The 13,328-nt window shown below is 38.4% G+C and overlaps 2 protein-coding genes across 3 annotated transcripts in view; both read left to right on the top strand.

Annotated features, from left to right (window-relative positions):
- LOC121428753 (potassium channel subfamily T member 2-like) overlaps nucleotides 1-13,328 on the top strand; it is a 104,873-nt gene that overhangs the window by 10,270 nt on the left and 81,275 nt on the right. For both annotated transcript variants that reach the window (XM_041625571.1, XM_041625572.1), the window contains exon 2: nucleotides 11,481-11,560. In XM_041625571.1, the coding sequence (XP_041481505.1) occupies nucleotides 11,481-11,560 (80 nt within the window). The remainder of the gene's footprint in view (nucleotides 1-11,480; nucleotides 11,561-13,328) is intronic.
- On the top strand, nucleotides 659-4,884 carry LOC121428754. The gene is made up of 2 exons (XM_041625573.1): nucleotides 659-1,517; nucleotides 3,415-4,884. The coding sequence occupies exons 1-2, from the start codon at nucleotides 1,311-1,313 to the stop codon at nucleotides 4,408-4,410; spliced, it is 1,203 nt and encodes a 400-aa protein (XP_041481507.1). The 5' UTR covers nucleotides 659-1,310; the 3' UTR covers nucleotides 4,411-4,884.

The raw sequence follows: 13,328 nt of genomic DNA, 5'->3' as shown, positions 1-13,328 counted from the left end.
GCCAAAAGAAGAAATTGTCTGTCGATCCTGCGGGGTCAGGCATTGTTTCTCGGACCACGCCGTGAGCGGGTCCTCCGCCGGAGCTTCGGGTGCGCCCGGGACTACAGCCGCCGCTACAGCTACCGCTGCCGCCAAGGGAGGGAGCTCAAGCTCGCCCGGTACGGCAAGTACCGGTTCCGCGGAACCAGGTATGAAGAAAACTAAGAATATAAGTTTGGTAAGCAGGATGGGAAAACTTGAGGAGGAGTTGAAACGCTCCCGGGAGGAGCGGATAGAGATCAAGTCTATGTTAGAGACTTTGTGCTCACAGTCACAAACAAAACCTCAGACTCAGAGTGATAAACAAAAATCTAGATGTAGGCCTGGTGGTGCAGGCAGTGCACGTACTCACAGGTTTGAGCGGGATCATACGCGTGATTATGACCCTGAAGAATATGATTATGGGGATGTTTATGAACATGCAGACTATGGAGAACATGATTATGATTATGATAGATCTACTCAAATGGACGTAGATATAGAGATGGGGTACCCAGACTCTCCTACTTACGCATCCTCTGAAACTATGCAGCCGGTTGACACTGCTCCAGATCAGCAGGTTGAAGTTGCCAAGAAACGAAGACTGACTAAACATGTAACTGATGCTAATACCCTGCAAACTGATGATCAGGTCAGGAAGAAATTGGGTTCGCTTCTAGGTTCGCTGTCTCTGCTGAGGTAGGCGACGTTCTTGGATCTGAGCACGCACGAAGTGTTGATTTTCTTCTTACACACCCACTCGAGGAAAAATATTTGGCAGGGACATGCGAGAAGTATATGAGACCTGCTAACTCCACTCACCTGCTAGTTCCTCGAGTTAACCCGTTGGTTTGGGATAATCTGCGTCCTCATGCCCGTACACTTGATATGAAAATTCAGAGGTGCCAGAGGCCTTTAGTTAAAGGGATTACTGCTCTTATGAACTCCTTAAAGGACGTGCCTGAGCTGAATGAAACCCAACAAGATGCCGTGGCATTGTTAGGGAATGCACATTTCGAACTAAACCAGCTCCGTAAAAATTTTATCAAACCGGAATTGCACCCTAGATACACTTACTTGTGCAAACCCTCTGTAAAAACCACGCAGTGGTTGTTCGGAGATGAACTTTCCAGGACCATAAAGGAAATGGATGAAGAACAAAAGGCAGTGGGAGTGATGCGGAAGCATCGATATCGAACCAATCCCAGTCAAGGGCCGGTTGCAGCTGGAGGATTTGCCAGGCCTTTTGCAAAGCCGTATGCTAAACCCAGCCAGAGATACCAGGATGCTGGATGGGTGTCATCTTCAAGTTCAAGCTTGGGACACCAGCCTTTTTTAGGCGGAAGGCAGGGGCAGTTTGCCGCCCCGTTCCAGCAAGCACCAACCAGGGGTCACCGCCCCATGAAACCCAAGCGGGGCAAGCCAGCCTCAACCTACCCAAATCCAGAGAGACGGTAGAAGACATGCCAGAAGGGCAAGCAAGACAACACATATCACAAGTAAGTGAATGTTCAGTTTTTGAGCAGATTGGTGGACGTTTGAGGAGTCATATTGAAGCTTGGAAAGCAATCACTTCTGACAGTAATATTCTTAAAACAGTCTCTGGTTATGAATTAGAGTTCAATGAAAATGGACCACCAGTCCAAGATCATATTCCTTATCCATATAAATTAGATGAAAGGGAAAAACAGGCCGTAACTCTTGAAATTGATCGTCTTCAGAGCAAAGGTGTGATTGAAAAATCTGTGAATGAGCAAGGAGAATTCATCTCCAATATATTTACAAGGCCTAAGAAAGATGGTAGCCATCGGATGATTTTAGATTTGTCACGATTGAATGATCATTTAGAATATCATCATTTTAAGATGGATACTCTAGAGACTGCACTCCAATTACTGAGATCAGATTGCTTCTTAGCTTCAATAGACCTCAAGGATGCATATTACTCTGTGCCTATTGCTGTGCATCATAGGAAATATCTTAAGTTCTATTGGAACAAAGATTTATGGCAATTTAAATCACTCCCAAATGGGCTCAGTTCGGGGCAAGGATATTTACAAAACTCCTAAAACCTCCTTTGTCAGTTATGAGGTGCAAAGGGCACAGTGTAGTAGCCTATATTGATGATACGTTGATAGTTGCCAATTCAAGCCAAGCAGCACAAGAAGCTGTAAGAGACACAGCCCAAATATTATCTGACCTAGGCTTTGTCATCCACCCCCAAAAGTCAATCCTGAAGCCTGTACAAGAAATAACATTTTTAGGTTGTATACTGAACTCTCAAAGCATGTGTGTCAGGCTGACAGAGAGAAGGACTCAAGAAATTAGCCTTTTGTGTTCCCAACTACTATCATCCGGCACAGTAACAATACGTTTTGTGTCAACAGTAATTGGAAAGCTTGTTGCAGCTTTTCCGGGTGTTCAATTTGGTCAGCTACATTACCGAGAGCTTGAGAGAGAGAAACAAAAAGCACTTAAGCTCAATAAAGGTCACTATGACCGCGATATGACCCTGTCAAGGGCTGCTAAGGATGACTTGAGGTGGTGGATCTCAAACATTCAATGCTCAAAATCACGAATCTCTAAGCAAGCCCCGGCTATGCATATCACAAGTGATGCCTCTGGTTTAGGTTGGGGTGCATCTAATGGTTCGGTCCATGTGGGAGGACGTTGGAATGCTCAAGAAGAGATCAGAGCACAGAATAATGAGATTAACTATTTAGAATTAAAGGCAGCCTTCCTAGCTATGCAATCATTTTGTTCCAATAAAAAGAACATACATGTGTCTTTGGAGTCAGATAATGTCACGGCAGTTGCCTACATAAACAATTATGGTGGAATGAAATCCCCATCATGTAACGAACTTGCTAAGGTTTTTTGGAGCTGGTGTATTGAGAGAGATATCTCAGTTTCAGCTAAACACTTGCCGGGTGTGATGAATACTATAGCAGACAAAAAGTCACGTAATTTCAATGACCAACTGGAGTGGACATTAGATAAAGATGTTTTTTCGAAATTGTGTGATATCCATGGTAGGCCAGAGATTGATCTATTTGCAACACGCCTTAATGCTCAAGTTGAGACGTATGTTTCATGGCTCCCAGACCCAGGTGCAGTGGGCACAGATGCTTTCTCTATCACTTGGCAACAAGGGAAGTTGCTCTATGCCTTCCCACCTTTTTGTTTAATTGGAAAGTGTTTGCAAAAAATAGAAATTGATGAATGTGAAGTCATGATGATAGTGCCTAGATGGCCCACTCAGCCATGGTTTGGGAAATTGCTGACAATGCTCATCAGTAAGCCCATCATTCTTCCAAAGGGAAAATACTTGATTACTCTCCCAAATACCAGGGACAGTCACCCACTGATTAACCGTTTAAACCTTATGTCTTGCAGATTGTCAGGAAAGACCTCCAAGACAAGGGCCTTTCGAGATCGACTGCAGACATTATCCTTGCTGCCTGGAGGCCCTCAACAACTAAGCAGTATGCTACCTACATTAACCAGTGGTTGGACTTTTGTCGCACACGAAAAATTGATTCAGTGCAAACATCTGTGATAGCTGTGCTAGAATTCTTGAGTTCATTATATGAGAGAGTAGGATACAGTGCGGTTAATACAGCTAGATCAGCACTGGCAGCTACAGTGACTTTGTCAGATGGTATCAGTCTTAGTACACATCCACTTGTTACCCGCTTCATGAAGGGTGTGTTTAATTTGAAGCCTCCCAGACCTAGGTATGAAAGAACTTGGGATGTGACAATTGTATTATCTTATTTGCGAGGATTATGGCCCCTGACGTCCTTATCCCTTCAGGACTTGACAATGAAAACTTGCATGCTCTTAGCATTAGTGTCTGCTCAACGACAGCAGACCCTTCACCTTCTTAGTATCACCAGTATGGATGTTACAGACTCAGCAGTCACCTTTTCAGTAGATGAACTGTTAAAAACAAGCAAACCAGGAAAAACTGGGCAGAAGTTAGTGCTTAAGAAGTATGGACATGACTCACGTGTTTGCATCTATACGCATTTGTTAGAATATGTTGGCCGTACTAGGCCTCTTAGAGGACAGGAAACCTACCTGTTTATCAGCACCCGGAAACCACATTGCCGTGTGTCTAGGGATACTATTGCCAGATGGCTTAAGTTAGTAATGTCTAAAGCAGGTATAGACATTGGGGTGTTTAAACCCCACTCCACGCGATCTGCTGCTGCCTCTAAAGTTGGCAGGACTTTACCAGTAGAAAACATTATGCATCATGTGGGATGGAGGTCAGAAGCAACATTCCAGGAATTCTATAACAAGCCAATAGTAGAGGAAGTTGACTCGTTTGTGTCTGCGCTCTTAGGGGATACTGCAGATTCGACCAATGAAGTAACGGATTTGTAAATAGCTCATGTGAGTTTTACGTCAAACATTTGTCTTTTCAGTTATGGTTTCGAGGCCAGAGTTTACTTTAAAGTCTCACATTAGATCGAACGTACACCGTTCGAAATAAAATGAAGAGATTAAACGAAAACTTACCTGTTTGAAGTTTGATCTCCATTTTATGAAGTAGGTGTAGTGAAGAGCTAATGTGCCCTCCACTCCCTCCCATGTTTGGTTAACTGAAGGTCTAAGAGGGGTTATAGCTTCACACACCTACATACTATTTACCTCCACGTAGTGGATGGGAAATTTTACCCAGAATTTGAAAACTACTCCAGTGGGCACTACGTGGGGTTTTTAAACTCTGTCCTCACGTTGAATTGTGGCAAGGCGCATGCGCGGGGCGGGCTTCTCACATTAGCTCTTCACTACACCTACTTCATAAAATGGAGATCAAACTTCAAACAGGTAAGTTTTCGTTTAATCTCTTCATTATTGTAACTTTTAAGAAAAAAGGTGGTCTTATCAACTGGTGTATGTGAAGAGATGCTATTTTTCTCACTAAATTCCCCCCCCCCCCCCCCCCGTGAATTGTGTTTGTTGGTGTGCATTATCAAGAAAGGACCAAAACGTTGTTTGTACTAAATTATTTACTGAAGCGATCATCACATAAAGCAGTAGTGCTACCCATCCTAGCATTCTAATGCAACATCCGGGGGAAAACTGTCCAACGGAAGACCCATATCATGCGAGCAATCACGGCTACTCTCTTCAAACATCAGATATCCCACCGCTGACACCGATATAAAGCTCACTGATCCTCGCCATGTCCGTGAGCTGAATATCGAGGCATCTAATTTGAATTCGCAGGAGGGATGGGTAGTAAGGTGTCTCTGGAATCTTGAGGTCTTGCCCATCCAGCAGAAAGGGTGCATGTATATTGCATTAATTTTCCCCATCTTTTTTATGAAAGCTTTTCTGTTAGTGCTAATAACAACACTATAACATAGAGTTACATTATCCATACCTGTTTTTAATTGTTTAATTTTTCTTATTTCCCTCTCTTTTCTTTCACCACAAATCCCCCCCCCCCTGCTCCATGCTTCTTGAAGAATCATAAGGTGGATCCCCTCGTCCTCTATGGTTCCACCAGTTTCATAAATAATAATTTGAATTAAATAAAAGCAAATATTTGCCTGGTCTCCTTCCACTGCTGATCATGATCAGGGAAACCTATTTCCATCAATGTTAGTATAGTCAGTGATTTTCTCTATTTGTTATAAGCTACTGAAATTCATGCATTTGATTGGCTCAGAGCAAGTTCGTCAGTGAAATTCACTGATCAGATGTTTCGTGAAACACTCCACTAGATTGTTATTTTGTATCCATGTACATCCAATTCAGAGTGTATCATTTGTTCTATGTTTTTAAAGGTGAAATATGCTCTTTACCATTATTACTGTTGAGTGTGTCATATACCTCACCCAGTCTTGACTGCAAATACAAAGAACAAGTACTGGTGACAAAGAAGCCTCAAAAGGCCTCTTAATCTGCTTTTCATTATTATTTCCCTCTTCTCTTATAGTCAGCTTTCATGGCTATCTACTCCCTTTCCCTCTAGTATACAAGCATAAATTGGAGTAAGAGAGAGATTAATGAGGACCTGCTAAAGTTAAAAGCTAAATGAACAGATGGATACTGTAAACATATATGTGGGGCTCAAAAAGGAATCGCCAGACGACTCTACTCCATCTCTCCGAAGTGATTAGGAATAGGTAGTAGTTAGTGTCTGGAGGGCATTATGACTCTCAATCTTTGTGATGCGATACGTGTTTGAATTTGATTATAAGATCCTTAGAAAATTAGTAAGCTCATTTTCATCACAATTTCATGACAAGTAAGGGTGTTGAAATACATATTACATATCCATACTTGAAGGAGACAAAATGCTTCAATTTGCAAACACTGTATGTATCAGGAATCATTGAATGGATTTTCATCTTAAAGATAAATGTAGGTTTGTGTCTTTTGATCATATTTTTGCATATATCTGTCCATTTTCTGAAAATCAACTCATTTAAGATGAAAAGTAACTAAATCAGCCTCGCAATATTTGAAAGTGAAAAAAGTTCTACAATGATTGATACAAAATTTATAACGTTGCTCTTTGAAATTCAATATCCAGTGGTGCTTTAAAGTTCTCATCAGACAACATTCTTTTTTCGGGGGGGGGGGGGGCAGTTGAGCCGTTGTTAACACACAGTAGCTCACCCCCATATTTTGTCTGGTTAAGATGTTCCACCACCGATAAAAACATTAAAAAAATATGGCCATCATGTCTTTAATATCGCTCAAGAAAAAAAAGTGGCCACCGGACATATGCAGGTTCTGTATCACGATTTTTCCTGGTGGCCACAAAAGACAGGTTTTCCCTCTAAATAACTGGCTGCTAAGACAAGTTTGACTGTATATTCTATGAAAATATCTAGGCAAGTGTGATTTAAGCTAACACCATTCCTGTTTTGACCCAGAACTGCCCACTTTTTACTCTTTGTCTGTTGTGCAATCTTGTAAGCAAACCATGATAGATGACAGTTGCCTTTGCAACCGTGTCTTCCCGGAATGCTTCCATTCGTCTTCATCAATTCCTTGTGATTCTGCTGTTTGTTAGTTAAACCCATCGATTACTGACTTCCCTCGTTGGATCAACGCTCAATACCTCGATATGGAGCCCAGTGGCGGACTGACCCGGAGGAGACAAAGCATTGGAGGGGCACTGTATTGTTTGTGAACAATGCTGTGCCCCATCAATGCTTTGTTTCCTCTGGGTCACGGTCCGCCACTGGGGGCCTTTGGCCCAGAAGACTATCTCTAGACTTTTTAAAATAGAGTCATGGGCTTGGATCCCAGCCATGGCGTTAGTTCCATTAGCAAAACAAGGTCGACAATGTGCTGCAATCAACCTTGTTGAGGTGAATGGATACGTGGCAGGAATTATTCGTTGAAATGCTGCACACATAACAGCTGCTCTGCTGAAGCCAGGGTAATTATGCTGTATTACCATAGAGTGCTTAGAGACTTATGATAAAGCAAGTGTTAAGTCAAAGGGATTTACCTATATTGATTCAACGATCTTATGGGTGATCATTTGTTACAGAAATAATAATAATGACAAAAGCAGCAATTTTACTGCTAGTGTGACCAGAACTCGATCTGTTTAACTCCACTGTCGAGATTTGATTTCAAATTTGTAACTGTTTTGAAATTATTTATTCATAAGATGGGTCCATAGTTGGAAAAATAATTATGATTGTCATGGCATAAAATATACCTTGAATACTAATCCAAGCTCCCACAGGTTGTTCTGAAATTGTGGGGATATAGGTAAATTATTTTGCTGATATTTCTATGAATATTTTGGAATCAGATTATTTATAGACTATTTTCACTAAGCACCCACAAATGCATGACATTTTTAGTCTTCAGAATATATTCATCAAGTCCCAATGGATGCCTTACAACTAAACAATATTGGACATTTGTAAGATGATTTTTTGGAATATAGCAATGATTTGTTTTTCAATTTTTAGTTGGAGTATGACAGAGTGAGCAAAGGTACAAATTGAACTGTACTGCGTCATTTTGAATATATTGAATTGTATGATTGAAACATGATGGAATGATTTTGCATCTCAATTTCAATTCAATTTTCTTCATTCCAATTCGAATTAATTAGTCCTTGATGTATAAAATATAGAAATGTTTTCATTGACTGGCTTTTACATGGAAACTTAATGAAAAAATTGCAAATGTTGACATGACCTTACATATAGATTAAACATAAAGAAAATTGCACTAATAAACATGACAAATAATGAGGTCTCATATTACATAAAGAATTATTTCGTACTCTGATTTTAAAAGGCTATATTGTCTTTGACTTTTGAAATGTCCTCTTCAGTTTGGATTACTTTCATTACACTATCACTATCCAGAGAGTAGAGGTTGAAGTAATCTCTTCATTTTTCTGTTTAAACCACTGATGTAATTCAATCTCATGCAAAGCTCAAGTTCTTGTGGTTGAAGAAAACTTGACACCAAGCTGTCGGGTGAAACAGAGGCTACCTGGAATGGGGCCTGTTTCACAAAGAGTTTCAACCAAACACAAGTTGATGTTCAACCTATCAGAGGTGCAATACATGTATATGGGACTTGTACACTGTAAAAAAAATGAAGTGTTAATTTAGCACTTACAGTGCTTGTATAGTGACTGCAAACAAGTGCTGCTTTTCTAGTTCAAATTTAAACTAGAAAATCAGCACTCGCAGTGCGGTCACTATACAAGCACTGTAAGTGCTAAATTAGCACTTCATTTTTACAGTTTCATTACCTGTATGTAACGGACCCAGGTCTGGTGCAAGAAGTGTTGTTTATCCCGAATTACAAACGGTTGGCTAATAAAGAACTAGAACAAGTATTTTTTTGACAAACATCAATAACTAAAAACACCAACAAAAAATCAGAAGAAGCCAATTTTGAAGAATTCAACCCCTCAAAAAAGTCAAAATAATTGTGCATTTGAATCTTTTCCATTGATATTGATATATGTAATCTATTGGAATGTTATCCTTTCTGATGGCAGTATGATTGGAAAGTTAAGCTATAGGCCTATACATGTAGTTTTATTGATGATATACCATTTTGAATGAATGTTTCTTAATTGAATGTGCTTTGTCATTAGTAACATACCCAAAACTCCATAGTAAGAATCTTGTGCTCTTTGAAAAAAAAGTAGTGTTAAAGGTGACACCAGTCAGTGTGTTGGGGGGAACACAACCTTTGGTGTTAATTTTACACCATGGGTGTTGCTCATTTTACCAAATAGTGCTAAAATGACAGATATGTTGGACTAACACCGTGTATTCTACCCTGGTGTCAATACCACTGTTCCTCTTTGGATAATCATTGGTGTATGTTTAATACCATTTTTTGCTGAGTGTAAGAATATCTAGATTTAAAAAAGACAGGTGGTTTTGGAATGACAAAATCAGTGATGGGTATTTTAGAAGTAAAAATCATTCGATCAGGAGAATCCAACGAGTGCATGTGAAGTTCAAAGATTTGAATTTCATTTGTCATCTGGAGCAGATAACTCATAAGAAAATATTGCATAATACATTATTTGTATGTAGGCATGACTTATCTGCATATTGGATATTTCACCTCTTTCCTTTTTCCTTCTTGCTCTTCTCCCTCCTCTGTTGTTTTATTATTATCCTCATTTTCTTATTATTTTCTGCGTGTCCTTTTTATTTTTTATTATTTTTTCTACTCCTTTCTCCCTCCTTCCTCTTCACTTGTTTTCCTTTCTGTCTCTTCATGATAATCCTCCTTTCTCTTTTTCTGATTATTTTCTTTTATTAGATTCTTATTCTCCCTCTACTCACTTCTCTTATTTTTTCTTCTCAGTCTTCTTCTTAATGGGCCATCAATCTAATAGACATCACATTATTCTGATAGCTTTGCACAGATAGATCTAGATGGGTAAAGGAGATAAGGAAATATGATTTTATGTGAGAAAAAAAAATCAGGAAATGCATTAGGAGTTTGAAAGTTTAGATAAAATGATTTATCTCTTTAGTCATTAAAAGGCTTTGAATGATCAATGGCCTAGAACTAATTCCATTTGTTAAAGCACTCCTCTCAAAAAGAGGGGGAAATCCCTTTACAGCTTTCCCTATTTACTACTTGACAAAATTACATATAACAAATGACATGTATTTTAATAGTATTGTTATCCTAGTAGAAGTTCTTATTTAGTTGAATATTAGGGAACCATTGGGGAAAAAATAAACGTTATTAGTTTAAATACATCCCTAAGTAATGTATCAAATTTACTTTTTAATTCATATGAAAATAAAGATATTAAATAACGATATTTTAATCTTCATTTCTTTCTTTAATATTCCTCTTAGTTTAAGTTTACTACTTTCTTTGTATTGGTCATGTAATATAAAAGATCAAGTATTATACATTGTATCTTATTCCCTTTTCTTGAACAATGTTTCGTTGCATCGGTCTGCTCTGTGAGGTTACGGGATTGTGTTTATATCACCATTATGCTATGAATTATGTACATGCATTTAGTCCCTTATCCATCATAAATTCTTGAACCAATCATATTTGTCTGTACACAATGCCTGATGATGTTAGTTCTTTATGAAATATTGTACCTGCATAAAAATCAATAATTGAGATTTGCTCGGAGCCAGGTAATTTTGAAGTGGAATCTTGAAGGACTTGATATAGAAAAGAGATCTCATAGATTAAAAAAAATAGGACAAAAACTATTAAACTGAATCAATATAGAGTAGACAAATTAAAAAAGAATCATAAATCTGAAAAGAGTATCATTATGGTGATGATATATTTTCCAGGAATCACTTTATTCATTTACTCTTTGTTGGGCATTGCTATTCTTTTTATTTTTATTATTGATTCTGTTTGGTAAAGTACATTTTCATATAAACACATTTGTATGATTCTTGATTATGTAAACAATTGTCAATCTCACTCAATTTTGTGGAGTTTAACTTCAACAAGAATAATGTTTTGTCTCGAAGAGACTTGGGGAGCATTCCTTCTATGTTATAAGCTACTGAAAATCCTTGCATCTGATTGGCTAAGAGCAAGTTATTCAGTGAAAATCACTGAATACACCTTTTATGAAACGCCTCCTAGATTAAGTCTACAATTGGCTTTGATTATTATTATGATTTTACCTTGCTTGACAGAAAGTGCATAAATTTGATATCAACCAATCACACAGCTGCATATCGGAGTATAATGATAATAATAATTTAGCTTAAAATTTACCATGGTTTTTGAAAGATGTGATTTGCAACAGAGCCTAAGAGTGTATCTGCTTGAAGCAAGATGGGGATGAAACTCATTTTACATTACGTGGAGTTAAGACCGTCTGGTCCTAAAGTGACGATACCATGATGTATAACCCATCTGGTATCATATGCTGTGATGCATAAGGCCTTATCATTTTAATTGACCGGTCCATCAACATTGTATCTTTGCAGGGTGAGGGTGGAATTCTTCGTTGACGACAAATCCTTCAAGGAACGTCTTCAGCTATACTTCATCAAGAACCAACGATCAAGTAAGTTTTAGTATTGCCATGGTAGTCGGGATGGGGGGGTGAATGGAGAGAATTCCACCCCTCCCCCTTTCCTGAAATGATCAAAACCTACTAACTTTCTTTATTTTCATATGATCTCATTAGTATACCCCAAATGTGCACCAGACCATTCAATTTTATCAAATAATTAAAAAACCTACACGGAATCTCTTTGCTACAACGCCTTTCTACGTTCTTGCACATTTTTCCTTCCCTTTCCTACCCAAAAAATTAGGAAATATCCCGCTAATTTGCAGGTGCAGACACACTCGGGATTATTTATTCACGGCATCAGACCATAATGCATTGATGCCTAGCTAGAGCGGGAATCGCTCTTCTTGCGATGGTGCATAAGGGGTTTCTTGAATCTCAACATTAACCACGAAGAGAGCCAATCGGGCTAAAATCTCAAGATTGAGCAAACTCAGACTGGTGCAGTGCCACCTAATGATTGAAAATTCATGGGTGAAATAGCATCAGAACAAAGTGCTATATCGTAATAAAGGAAGTGTAACGAGACAAGTGCACACTGTTTTCCTGGAATTTAGAATGCTTGAGTTAATAACTTCAGCTGGTTAAAAGGCTCATTGAGTTTTTAAGGATATCCATTTTTTCATGAAACAGAACAGCTGTTAAGTAAATCACTTTCTCCCGAATAATCAAGCATTTGTTTTTTACACTTTCTTAAAACATACTGTCAAAAATCGATTTTGAGATTTTTGCATGAAAGGTATGTACAAGTCCTATTCTATTTGTAATTAAATATATAGGCAACAATTTATTGTAGTTTCTGACATATGAGGGGATTTTCAAGGCGATGCCATACAAATTTTTAATAAAATGAGCAAACCCCATTGGAACATGTACTGTAGCAGAGCGATACAATGTTTTGACTGACTGCAATTTCGGTCAACCAAACTGCCCTATCGGCCATCGGCACTGCATTCAAAATTAAAAAATTAAAATCGTGGTTAGGGTTGTTGTATTCCCTATTGCATTTTTGTACAGGGGGAATCTAAACCGCTCAAACCGAAATTACAAGCATGGAGCTCTTCTGCAACAGTTTTTCAGATCCTTGGTTTTGTGCAAAGATAAGGATACGAATGTCAAGCAATTGTCATGGTCTTTCCAACCATGTATTTTTTTAACAATGAATATGTTATAAGGCTGGGGAAATAGGTGTGAAAATTATAGGAAACTTGAAGTTGATTTTCTCAGAAATGGGTTTGCACCGTCGTATGTGTGATACGATGGTTCGGATGACTGCAGACGATATAAGTATGCTAGTTCACTAATTCAGACACTTTGTTCAACCTTTGCCTCCTGCAAAGTTGTGTATGTAAGAATCCCAAATACAAAAAGGAAAGGTATAAAAGTCACAGAACAAAGGATTTTCTGAGTGTTGATTTAAAAATATTCTATTTTTGGCATCATTGACTGGAGTATCTTTGAACAAAGGGAATGATACCACAATCATTAAATTCAATGAAGCGATTTCTAATTCTTTACCTTGTTTAAATAATTCATATGTTCCAAAACGTAGGAAACTTATATGAAAAAAATTGGTAATAACCCTTCATATACTCCTAGTTGGAAAGCATGTCATGTCATGAAAAAGTACACATGAATAAATAGTTTATGTGACACAATGCCTTAAACACCATACAGGTGATAGGAAATGCCAGTTGAACAAAATTTGGTTGCAAAAAACAAAAGCAATTAAAAAATGACAGAATTTTTAAAAAACCTC

This window comes from Lytechinus variegatus, chromosome 15, assembly GCF_018143015.1.
Source record: "Lytechinus variegatus isolate NC3 chromosome 15, Lvar_3.0, whole genome shotgun sequence".
In the NCBI taxonomy this organism is placed as follows: Eukaryota; Metazoa; Echinodermata; class Echinoidea; order Temnopleuroida; family Toxopneustidae; genus Lytechinus; species Lytechinus variegatus.
This window is presented reverse-complemented; position numbering and strand designations above follow the sequence as displayed.